Source organism: Dasypus novemcinctus, chromosome 4 (genome assembly GCF_030445035.2).
Source record: "Dasypus novemcinctus isolate mDasNov1 chromosome 4, mDasNov1.1.hap2, whole genome shotgun sequence".
NCBI classification, from domain to species: domain Eukaryota; kingdom Metazoa; phylum Chordata; class Mammalia; order Cingulata; family Dasypodidae; genus Dasypus; species Dasypus novemcinctus.
The window spans coordinates 157,299,701-157,311,937 of NC_080676.1; the positions used below are offsets into that span (position 1 = coordinate 157,299,701).

The window sequence follows — 12,237 nt, forward strand, 5'->3', positions numbered from 1 at the left end:
CAGGAATGAAATTCTCCAGGACTCACACCCCGGCTGAAATCGCTGTCTGCGTGGATCCGGGCCCGGAACCGCGCTCACTTCGGTGCTTCCCTTTCCCTGTTGCTCCAGGGATTTATTCAAAAAGTTCGTTTCCTGAACAAACCCTCCCGGGTATCCACCGTCCCCGGGGCCCGGCGGAATTAAACAAAAAGGTCCAAAATTAAAAGCAAACTTGAAACGAGGTATCTTAGGGCCACAACACAGCGGTTTCGTGGCGTTCGGCCTCAGAGCCGCGCGCAAACTCACATCCCCACCACCTCGCCCTCAGAGGAGAAAGCCTCGAAGAAGGTGGGTCGAAGGCGACGTGTTGCGCCCGGAGAGCAAAGAGCCCGAGGGCTCGCCCCGCCTGGAGCGAAGCACGGGGAAGTCGGTGCAAAGACTAGATGATGTCTTCGTCTACACTCGCAGGGTGAAAGGAGCTTAGGTACAGCAACCAGGCTTATTTTGCCTCTGCCTCTAAAACATGAAGAGGGTCCTGGAGTTGGGGCCCAACATGTTAATAAACTACACAATTTGAATTTTCCTTGTAGATTCATCAGCTAACCGAGGCTTTTTCCAGGGAAAATATTCTTGAAATTGAGAAAAGGTACTACTTTTTAAAAATTATCAGAGAAGTTGCGAGATGACAAAGCAATCGTGTACGAAGTGCAGAGTTCCCATACACCACCCCACCACCCACACAAGGTGCTACTTTTTAAACACTGCCTTCGTTTTACACGAAAACATGCTCTACCCCGTGCCTCTTCCGCCGGGGCATTTGCTCTGGCACCCAGAAGGAATTCTCCCTCGTGGCAGTTAAAAGGGGGCGAGGGGAGTTGGGACCTCCACCATCTCTAATGGGCGCCCGCGCCAGGGCGCCCCCCCCCCCCCCCATTAGGCTGAGCCGCCAGCGGGTGACTCTGACTCGGCTGGTCGCCGTCTGCGTACTCGCGAGCTGAGCCGCGCAGGGGCTTTGGCGACGAAAGCATCCTCGGCTGCGTTCCACCTCCGCGTTCAACTCGGCCGCGCTCTCAGGCCCGTCACACTGGAGCCGAGGGTCTGCTGGCGCCTCCTTCCCGCGTTCAAGAAATCTGGGCTCGGGGAGACCCGCAGGGGCTGCCCTCGACGCTACCGGGTCGGAAGTCCGCGCGGCCACGTGCGTCCCACTGCGTGCCACGCACCCCGTCCGCCGCGCGCAGCCGCCAGCGTCCCGATACCCCCTGCGACGGCCGCGGGGTGCGCCCTGGGGTGCTCTGGCGTGCACCGCGCCCCGTTTGCGCGCCTGAGCCCCACACCGCCGGGCCCCGCGTCCCCTCCAGGCGCCCTCCTACCGCGGTGCGCGCTGGCCCCGCAGCCGCCGGGGCTCCCTGCAGCCCGCCTCCGCCGGCCGCCGTGCGCCCCCTCGCTGCAAACCCGCCCGCGCCGCGTTTCTAACCACGCAGGCGGGCCCGCGCCTTTGTGCGTGCAAACGGCCGGGCCTCGCCTGCCCAAGTGCCTGCGAAACAATCCCCTTGGGAGCCAGCACCCAGCGCGGGGGGTGGGAGCCCCAGCCCTTCTGCAGAACTCGGAGGCCTCTGACCGTGCGCATCCTCCGCCCGCTCCCACCTTCCGGGCCGCGGCCCCGAGTGCGGTGGCGGCCCCGCTGCGGCCCAGGGCCGGCAAGCGTGGAGAGCGGGTGCCCCGCAGCCGCGAGGGGCCAGATGGGCTGCACTGCCCACGCCCGCGCGGCTCCGCGGCCACAGCCCTCGGACTCGGGGCTGGGAAGGCGCAGGGGTCGCCGCCTCCCCAGCCCTGGAGAGAAGAGGGTGCTCCCGGCCACACAGGCCTCGGGAAACCCGCCTTCCACGCTGGCCTTTAGAAGACGAGAAAGAAGTACAAATCCGTGCGAAGCGGGGAGCTGGCCGCGCCGGGATCCCCGCGGCAGCGCCCGGCTCAGGCTGGAGGGACCAGCCCCGACCGCCCGCGGGTCCGCAGGCCTTTGACGAAATGTCCCTCCTTAACCCTCGAAAGAATCCGCGCACCTCTGCCTCCAGATTAGTTTAGATGGCAGAGGAGATTCCCCTGCAATCGCCAACATTTTGCTTTGCAAACAGACCCTCGTGAATTAAATAAAACGACTTTGTGTCTCTAAGGAACTAGAAGAGCGCTGCGCGCCTGGTCAGCGCGCTCTGAAACGCTGGCTGGGACTGTGATTACCCGCTAGAAAAGAAAGAAAACCAAAGCCCCTCCTTTTCGGGCTTCCTTTGATATGCAGAATCCTTAACTCGGCCGGACGGGTTTGGTTTGGTTTTAAAGGAGATTGGGGGATTGGGGGCGCGGAAGGCGGTCTCGGCAACGTGGTTCAGGAACGAATCGGTTTTCAGATTTCAAGGCGGTGCGCCCTGGAGAGAAGCGCCGAGGAATTCCAGGGCACACCAGGCTGTAGAGACGCGGGGGGTTCCAGGTGCGAACTCGGGGTTCGCTGGAGGCCGTGGGGATCTTTCCTAGATGACAGCGGGGCTTTGCCGAGAGCAGACGGGCCGCCGGCCTCTCCCCGCTCCGGGTTTGGAGACGACCCTTCTGTTCAGCCGGAGAGGCCGGCGGCGGCCCCCGCGGCCCGGAGGTTTCCCGGGTGTGGGAGAGCGGGAGGCGGCGTGCGCGGGACGCCCGGCCGCGGCCCCCCGGTGTTCCCGACCCCGGGATCCCGGGCCTGTGCACGGGTGGCCCGGCTTCTCCGGGGACCCTGGGGGCCAGGGTGCGTTGGAAGGAGCCAGGGTTGGGAGCCGGGAAAGGAAAAATTCGGAGAAAAGGGCCCACCTCTCACCCCTCGGTAAAATTAGAAGGAACTCGGGGCCGCCGTTTGTGCCAACCGGGCGCGGCTTGGGTGGCTCCCGAAGGCCCTCGTTCAGGGACTTTGCTAATCAGGACAATTAATGATCAGTGACACTAACTGTTTTCGTTCTCCTAAAGGCGACGCCTCGAGGGAGGGGGGAAGCAGGCAGCAGCTGCTCCGTCCTTGGGAGTAGAGGCCTTGCCCCAGCGCGCCCCCTCCAGCCCCCAATCCCGCAACCGGAAGCTGGCCTGGCTCACCAAGTCCAAGCAGAGTGCAGCGCTCTTCCGGCCATCCGGCCTCAAGCAGCCACCCAGCCCACCCATCCGCGACCAGCACCCCGGGAGGGGGAGGTTAACCCCCCCCCTCCCCCGCGCCGGCTGGGGGTGCCGCAGGAAAGCGGATCTACCCTGGTCCCTGCGATGTAGTCGGATAATGAGAAAGATGCCCCCAACCTACATGCAGACCCTTTTTCCAAGACAGTGACTCCCAGGGAAAGAATTTATTGAAAACAAAACAAAAAGAGAAATCACCTTCACCCCGCTACACTCCCCAGAAGCGCAAGCGCAGGGCGAGTTCCTGGCTTGTTCTCTTGAGGAATAAATCGTTCAGAAATTGCCCTGCATACCCGGAGTTGGTTTAAAACAATGAATAACAACACTGTGACCGGCGGCCGCCCCTTCCTGGGAGAAGCACTGACCCCGGGAAAAGTTGGTGATGTCTCCACGAGACGGACAAGCAGTGACACCGCGAGTAATTCTCGGTTAACTCAGCCGCCATCCCCCCAAAAACCAACCCTCCCAGCCATGAAACTGTAGCATATGTGAGCCTAGACGCAAGCTGGGGTTTTCTGGAGTAACCGAATCGAGTTCGTGTAGACATGGCTTCTAAATCGAATAGATTCGAATCCCCGTAGTGCTGAAGTTTCTGCTGCGGTCACTAGCTCGAGGGGTTGCAGTTCTCTTAAACACTTCAGAAGTTCGAAACTCCCTCTCCCCAGTCCCGGGCTAAGACGGAGGGAGTTCTGCCCTGGCCCTCTCTCTAGCAACAAGGTCACTGCTCCCCTTCTGTCCCCGCGGCAGCCTCTCCCGGAGCCCAGCCCGGGCCCACGCTCCGCGCGTCCGCCCTTGCTGTCCCGCGCCAGTCGGTTTCCGCTCGGGATGGGCCGCAGGTAGGCGCGGGGCGCGGCCCCCACGGAAACAGTTGCGGAGCATCTGAAGCGGAAAATCCCAGCAGATGTGCGGCGGCTCGCGCCCCCCTCTTTCCTATTGAAGCCTCGATTTCTTCCAGATCAGTTTCCTCATGGAAAAGTTCTAAGCAGCGGGGTGAATCCACAGGAGAGCGGCGGGGTGCGCCCACGCGCGCTGCAGGACCCCGGAGGCAGGCGGCGGCCCGCCCCAAGCTCCAGGCCTCGACGGGTCCTACGGCTCTCTTCCTGCCCCCAGACTCGCTTCCTTCTATACCCTTCAGGCCCCTTCCGTGCCCCTGTTTCCGGGTGATGCCAGCGGGCTCCGGGGCCGCACCGCTGCACGCGCGCCTCTGCGCCTCTTCCCCGGGACCCGCGGGATGAATTTGGTGTGCGGACCAAGAGTCACTGCCCACGCAGCAGGCGTCCAACCCGCGGCCACCGCGGATGCCACTTAGCATGCGAGAGGCTTTCCCTTCGCAAAGAGCTTCTAAGTATTTACCGTCCCGGAGGCGGACCTCAGGGTGGGTGTCCCTCCCAAAGCGTCATGCTCCCAGGGCACCAGGCTTTCCCTTGGAGAAGCCCTGGGGTGGCCCCAGCCAGACCCGGAGATTCTTCACCCACGATTCCACGTCTCCTCCCTCTCCTCCCCAGCCAGGAAACCTCAAGTTCAGCGCCCAGGGACTGGTGGTAGCTTCGTGGATGCTGCTGGGGGACCCGGTGCCCACAACTGTGTGTGCGGTTGCAGGAACTGGCAGCGGATACCCAACGCCCGCTGGGGAGTCTGCCGCGGCGGGCTTGGGGCCTGGAAGTGCCACACACGCTCACATTTGCAGGGCTTCAAAAATCCCATTAGGCCACCTCTGCAGAGCACGCGCCTCCAGCCTGTCTTGCGGCCGCTGCCACCGAAAAGACCCGGTAGCATAGTGGCCAGTGCGCTCTCCCCGTAAAATCAGGGCAATTTGGGTTGAGCAAAGATTCCGTTCTTGTTGCTTGACGGGATTCTCCCCCTTCCACTTAGCCATGTTTCTGCGATCTGGATAATCCCCGGCAAGCCCGGGAGAAATTCTCTGGGGTCTGTAATTGAAAGTCGGAAATCGTGGGGGTGAGGGAAGCGTTAAATCCTCCCGAAGCGTGCTCGGGAACCTCGAGGGTGGGGATGGGGCGGCTGCGGGGTCCGGCTTGCAGTCCCTTCCCCCCACCCCCCTAGAGCCCCTTTTCCCCGGAGGCCGCGAGCGGAAAACTGTCGGCGCTGCGGGGCGCCAGACGCCGCAGGGAGGCGGGTCCCGCGCCCCTGGGTTTGGGCGCGGCCTACCCTCCTGCGCGCACCGCGGGTAACAGGCCAAGGGTGGGTTCCTCCGTGCACCCGGCATGCGGGGCGGGGCGGGGCAGACTGCGGGAGGGCCACCGACGCCGCGGCCCGTTTCGAAGCACTAGCCCCGCGAACCGAGGCCTGCGGGTTCTCCAGGGTCGCCGGCCGAGTCGGGGCGTGCGCTCGCCGTCCTGCCCAGGGAGGGCGCCGACGTCATCGCCAACGCTTCCCAACTTCTGACCTTCAAAGGGGCGCCTAGAAAAGGTCAGGAGGGCCTGCCGTAGGTAGGGGTACCGCGGCAGAAGGCCCGACCCTCCCGGCGCGGGGCGAGAGGCAGGGACCAGGTCGCCGTCGCGCGGTGCGTGCGCTGAGCAGCAGCCGAGGTCCCGGCGCCGGGATCCGCGGCCCTGGCGCTCCGCGTTCTCGCGCCCACCTCCAGGGCCGGCGCCTGCGGCACACGGTGGAGACACCCCCAAGACCCGGAGGCCCAAGGCGCGCCGGCCTGCATGTCCTCTGCGCCCCTGTGCCCGCGCGCCCGGGAAGCTGGCGTGGACCCCGCGCCCGCTGCGGCGCGGCAACTGGAGTGTCCAGGCTCCTGCAAAGGTGGGAGTTCTGCGCGCCCCTCGCTGCTGCAGGCGAGCCGGGGCCCTTGGCCGTGCACCTCGGCGAGAGCTGCGGGCGCACGGGGTGCGGGGCAGGGGTCGGCAGAAGAACCCTGCGATCCATCAGGGCCCTGAGCGCCCGGACGTCCCGCGGCGGCGCCACCCGCCTCCAAGGCTCCTGCGCCGCCGCGGTGGCCCCCGCCGCTGCCCGCCCGGTCACCCGCTCTAGGCGACCTGCTCCCAGAAGCGCAGGTCTCAGCGGCAAGTCCAAGAAATTCCGGCTGTGCTGGGGAGGCGGCCGAGGGGCCGGGAGCGCGGGTGGGGCCCGGTTGTCGCCACCGATCGGGGCGAGGCCTGGTCGCCGGGCAAAGCCCCGACCCCCGCCTCCCCTCCGGCTCGCGCGTCCCGCAGCCTCGGGCCCCTCGGGAAAGGCGCCAGCCTCCCCGCGCCTTCCGGTGCCGAGGTGAGGAAAGGCCGGGGGCGCGCTTCCAGCCTCCCCTGCCCTCTCTCGCGGGGGGCGGGTCTGCCCCCTCGGCCTCCCGCCTTGGCGCGCTGGGACCTGCGAAGTGCGGGGCCGTGCGGGGAGCCAGCGCGCCTCTGCGGACCCGGCCACCCTCCCTCGCGCGCGCCTGCCGGTGACCAGCCCCGGGGGCCTCCGAGGAGGCCAGGGCGGCCCCTGCGTCCCTCCCGCCCTCGCCCCTCCCGGCAGCCCTTCGCGACACCCAGGCCCCGCGGCCGGCGCGGGCACTCACTGCGACTTCCCCGAGCCGGGAGCGCGCGGCTCTCTTCGGGGATGGTCCCTGGAGGCAGCGCGGCGGCGGCGGCGCGCCTGGGACTCCCGGGCCGCGGCGTGGTGGGGAGGCGAGATTGGCCGCCGCCGCCCCCGCCGCGGTCCCTCCCCCTCCCCCCCCCCGCCCGCGCCACCCCCCTCCCGCGCCCCGCGGCCCCAGACTCCGCCCGAAGGCGGGACCGCCATAAACAAACGCGGCTGGGACGCACGTGGACCGCCAAGCGGCTGCGCCGCGGGACAGATCGCGGGCTCTGGGCGCCGCGTCGCCAGGCGCAGGCAGCGGCCCGGGAGGGCAGGGGAGCGCGCCCGGCCCCGCCGCCACCCGGCTCCCGCCGCCCCTCCCGCCCCATGGCTCCGCGGCCGCCGCCGCCCTCGCCGCCCTGCAGCCCGCACGGGCCTCGCGGCCGCCGGGCCCGACGCTCGGCTCAGGATTAAGCGGCCCGGCCGCCTCCCCGCCTGGCGCCCGCACCTCTCAGGCCGGCCAAGGCGGGGGACAGGAGGGACAGAGGAGCAGCGAGCTCGGGCGAGCGGGCGCTGGGGTCCAGCCCGAGGAGGCTGCAGCCCGGGCGGCGGCGGCGCGGAGCTCCGGGAGGCGCTGCGGGGCTGCGCGGAGCTCGGGGCCCGCGGGGGGCCCGGCGGCCTCTCTGCGCCCTAGGCCGCGTCCGCGCACCTGCCCGCGGCCCGCACCCGGGACTCACCTGGCCCCCGGCGCCGCTCCCCCCACCCGCACCCCCCCCGCCGCAGCCCGTGGGGGGCTCCGCGGGCCTCCAGCACGGCCGGGTTTAATATGCGCGGAGCCGAGGCGCGATGAAGGAGAAGTCCAAGAATGCGGCCAAGACCAGGCGGGAGAAGGAAAATGGCGAGTTTTACGAGCTGGCCAAGCTGCTCCCACTGCCGTCGGCCATCACCTCGCAGCTGGACAAGGCGTCCATCATCCGGCTCACCACCAGCTACCTGAAGATGCGCGCCGTCTTCCCCGAAGGTGAGGCCGCAGGTGGGACCCCCGGCGCCCGCGCGAAGCTGGGGTCGGTCGGCCTCGGGGCCAGGCCAGGGCATCCGGGGAGCCCGCGCCAGGGGCTTGGGCTCTGGCTTAGGGAGAGGGGCCAGGGCCGGGGACGCCCAGCGACCAGACTGGACAAGGGCTGGGCCCAGCCACGAGTTGTGCCAGTGGCTGATCTGCTAGCTGGCATGGGGTCCATTCTAAATTCCCCTTCTCTTCCCTTCCCTTCCCTTCCCTTCCTTCCCTTCCCTCTCACTTCCCTTCCCTCTCTCTTCCCTTCCCTCTCTCTTCCCTCTCCTTTCCTTTCTCTTTTCTTTCCTTCCTTCTCACCTTCCTTTCTTCTCTTCTTTCTTCCTTTTTTCAACTCCCCCTTTTAGTCTTCCTTCCTTCTCCTCTCCGACCTTATCTTCTCTCCGTGGAGGGGCAGCGTGCCCCCTCTTCCAGCGCAAGGCGCTTGCTGCTGTGCCCGGGAAGGGAACAGGGTACACGGGGAGGCCCGGGCCCTGCAGGCCCGCGGAGCAAGCCAAGCCCTTGTGCGGGACTCGGTCTCAGGCCTCTCAGGTCGCCTCTCCTCTGCCTGCGCCCCTTCCTCCAGGGCCGCGGGTAGGGAGCGTGGGAGAACCGGCGGGTCTGTGAGCCCCTACCAGGCAAGAGAGAAGGGGCAGATTATTTCGGAAACTGCCAGAGGGCCGGGTTTTTTTTCCCCGAACTGGAATTCTAAATTCCAATTCCAAATTAATTGAAATTAACCGGGGCAAGTGGTGAGTTGAGTAAGGGTCGCTGAGTGCAGCCGAGCCAGCAGATTCGCGACTGTGGGAAACGGGGAGACCACTCTCCGCGCTGGCGCGCGCCCTTTGGGGTCCCGCCGCCTTGACCGTGGCCGCCTGGCCAGGCACCAGCGAGCGGCAGGCTGCGGTGAGGCCTGGTCCCCCACGGCGTTTGCGTTTGTTGTGTGCAGTGGCTCTGGGTGTGCACTTTCCAGTGTCCTGCGCCGGACCCGAGTCTCTGCGCCCTGATCTAAAGGACGCTGATCCTGCTGCGGCGCACGCGGCTCCGGGGCCGCCTGGCGCCCCTGGACCTCCCGGCCGAGGAGCTGGGGGAGCTGCGCCGGCCTCGGGCGCCGTTCAGGAGTGGACAACTGCAGGTGTCGCTCGGCTGCACAGCATCTCCCTTAGTGCTTGACACAAAGCGGGTAACCCCATCCTTCTCGCGTTGGGAGTCCCCATCCTGTCACTTGTTTTCCTTCCCGGTCTGGGCCTACACTTCTCACCGCCCGCCGGGTGGAGCGAGAACGGCCAGGGCCTGCGGGCGATCGCGGCTGCCAGCCCCGCTGGGCACTGCGGGCACGGGAGCCAAGTGCGGTAGGACGGCAGAGCCAAGCGGCCGGGAGCGGCGGCCTGGCCTCCCCCCGGGGCCTCTCGGTTGGGTGGCGTGGCTGCGGGGTGCTCTCCTGCGGCACACAGGAGCCCCCGGCCTTCCAGCCGACCGTGCCCTTTCCATCCCGGCTCTGGGGAGGCCGCGCTTCACCCGACGTGTCCCCACCACGGAAAGGACGTCCCCAGCGCCTGGGCTGCGCTGGGCCTCCTGCTCCTTGCTTGGAGCTGTCTGCCTCCACGGCCACCATTTGTCCGCTGCAGAGTGACCTGATGGCCAGAGGAACTGAGATGATTCCTCTCCGTCTGGAGTTTCTGCGGAAATTAAAATAGAATTACGTTTTATAAGGACCAAGTCACTTTCCCTCCCGGGCAGGAGGGGTGGTCAGTAGGAGACCTGGCTTGCTCCCACGAGCCGTTTCTTACCCAGCGTGTCCAAAGCGGGCAGAGCGTGAACGGCCCGTGGCCCCCGATGCGCCTTCTCCGGGACCCCTCTGAAAGAAATCAAAACATAACAAGAAACGGGCAAAAGGTGGAATGATGTCTTGCCGAAGATTTCAAATAAGCCAGAAGTTATCTGCTAGGGGCGGTTTGGAGAAAGAGGGTTAACGTTAAGGCATTCGTTGTTTGGGGGTCCCCAGGAGCGCCTCCTAAATCCTGGGAAGCAGTGGGTGTGCGGCTCCACGGACGTTGGAAATGGGTTCCGTGCACCCTCGCTCTGGGAAGCCGCCGGGTCCAGCTGTCTGCGCCCAGAATTGCTTGGCCGCGAGCCCATTGCAGGGGTGGTGGGCAGGCAGGAGTGGGGGGCTGGGGTTTCTTGGATCTCGCGTGGCACTTGCTCCGACCAGGCCTGTTTGAGGGGTGCCTGGGACGCCAGACTGTGGGGCTGTGTGACTGGGGTTACCCTCGAGGTTGGAACTCCAGGAGGGGTCACCAGGGTGCTGATTGGCCCTGGAGGTTTGGAAATGGCCCTCAACCTGCTGGGATCCCTACCGGGGACGTGGGGTGTAGGGCGGGAGTAGGGTGCAACCCTGGAGAGGTGGGCATGCAGCCTGGAGCTCGCCCCGGCCGGCGGCTCTGGTGGGCAACACGGTTCCTCTCGCGTCTGTTAGGGGGTGGGGGAGTTGGGTGAAGCCACGAGCCTGGAGGCAGAGAGTACAGGTGGGTTTCGAAAGACCCCGATTATGCAGGGGCTTGCTTGCCCGTGCGGTAGCCCCAAGGGCGGTGCGCGGAAGCTGCCGCATAATTGATTTAACCCATTCTCTGGGGACCGGGTTGCGGAAGGAGGCTACCAGTGGGGCTGGGGCCTGGCGGAGCCGCGGGGGACAGGGCCGGGGTGCGAGGCAGCTTTCAGGGTGAGGGCGGTGGCCGGAGCACTCAGATCCGCTCAGGCTCTCGGTTGTGAACAAGATAGAGCGAAAGCACCAATGTGCAAAGCGGGACCTCCGCTGCCGCACAGCCCGCAGCAAGCGGGTCCCTGGGTAAAGAAGGATCTGCAGGCCAAATTAGGGCTTTGAGTCAGAAAAGGAGAAGCACAATCCGAAGGGACCCCAGGAATCGCCAGGATACCCCTTCATACCTGGGAAATTGAGGCCAGAGAGGGCACCGGCCTTCCGCGAGTCGATCGGCCAGGGGCGCGTTTCACTCCTGCTTTCTTTTATCCTGGGAGAGCCGAGCGAAGGGAAGGGACCCAAGCCGCCGCGGACGCCCAGCTCGGAGATGAGCCAGCGGGTTTTCGGGGCACTTGCAGTAGTCACAGCCAGGTTCAAGGCCCTGCTTGGTGGCGGTCCCTCGCTGGGCCTCGTCTGTCCATTGGCCCCTCGGCAATTTGTCGCAGCCCTGGGTGGCTGGTGTCAAGCGCGAGGACGCACTATGGAAGCCGTGGCGCGCAACTGGAAATGGAACGAGGGGCTCTTACTCCAGTCGTGCCTTCTGATGAGTTCCCCTTTTCTTGGGCCAGATGGTGCCTAACTGGTGGGCCGGGGGCTGTGCCTGGAGCGGCAGTTTTCTGGGTCCCTACGTTTTCTCCTCTCCAACAGCGAACTAAGAAGCGGGCGGGGGAAGAGGGTAAGGGAGCAAGGCGGGCTTTGGAGCCGAGGCTCGGGATTGAAATCTTTGGTGCCTTTTAGCAGGTCTTTGGGAAAGCGGCATAAACGCAGAGCTCAGGGAAGCACTGGGGCGGGATGGTCTGTCTGTCTCGAGGTCGCACCGGACCTCCCTACGACAGAGGGAGGCTTTGGGAACCCAGAAGCGCCCGGGTCCGGCCAACTCTGGCAGCTCCCTGGCCAGGGCTGCGCTGTAACCAAGCGCCGCCCGATGCCCCACGGGTGCTGCACTGGGGGGGGTGGGAATTGGGGGGTTGGCCCCACCCACAGTGGCCGGAACGCTACCATCCACTTCAAGCTTTCCTGTGGCTCCCCGGGGAAGTCCTTCCCGGGCCGGCCGGTGGGGAGAGGGGTGGCGCGTCCCCGCATGGCCCTGGCACACTGAGTTGGAAACTGAAGCTGATTGTCCAGGGGACAACAGAGCCTCTTGTTGCCCCCCCTTCCTCGACTTGGAAGACCCAGGACAGGCGGGGGGAAAGGAGGAAGGGGCTGCGAATTCACCTAAAGGAAGAGCAAACGTCACTCACACACTTTAAAGGGAGCAAGACTCCAGACCCAACGGATTCTGGTGGCAGGCTTCTCGGAAGCTGCAGGCAGGGCCCCCCTCCACCCCACACCCACGCAAACCTGGCGCAGGAGGGGACCCTCGGAGGAACTGCTGATCGGAAGCAACAGCCATGGTTTAGGGGGTTCTGTGAGAAGCAGCTGCGCTCTCCACGGACAGAATGTCACAGACGCCGACCTCTAAATAGCCCTCAGAAATAACGTCATTTCCAAAATGAGATTTCGATTTTTAGAATAACAGATTTTTATACTCCCCTCCCCACCCACGCTCAGGTCTTTGAAGTTGGCCAGGCCGGGCGCCCGGGTGCGGGAGGGCCAGGCCACAGACCAGAGCGGGACCCTGCGGCGGGCGTGAAGAGAACCTGGTGCCTGCAGGCAGGGACCCAGCGCCCAGCTGCGCTCAGCCCCGGGGACGCAGGGCGGCTCCGCGGCCCGGTGAGGAGGCCTGGGGCGGGCGGCTCCGGGCTGCGCTGTGCGC

General features: G+C 65.9%; 1 protein-coding gene and 1 long non-coding RNA gene across 2 annotated transcripts in view; one reads left to right on the plus strand and one right to left on the minus strand.

The window, feature by feature from the left end:
- Positions 1 to 6,755, minus strand: part of LOC105744261 (uncharacterized) — a 45,995-nt gene extending 39,240 nt beyond the window's left edge. The window contains exon 1 of the long non-coding RNA XR_009185639.2: positions 6,680 to 6,755. This is a non-coding gene — a long non-coding RNA (uncharacterized lncRNA). The remainder of the gene's footprint in view (positions 1 to 6,679) is intronic.
- Positions 6,756 to 7,496: 741 nt separating this feature from the next.
- The window catches only part of SIM2 (SIM bHLH transcription factor 2), a 47,688-nt gene continuing 42,947 nt past the window's right edge, over positions 7,497 to 12,237 (plus strand). The window contains exon 1 of the mRNA XM_058296215.1: positions 7,497 to 7,699. Within this exon, the coding sequence (XP_058152198.1) occupies positions 7,525 to 7,699 (175 nt within the window). The 5' untranslated portion in view covers positions 7,497 to 7,524. The remainder of the gene's footprint in view (positions 7,700 to 12,237) is intronic.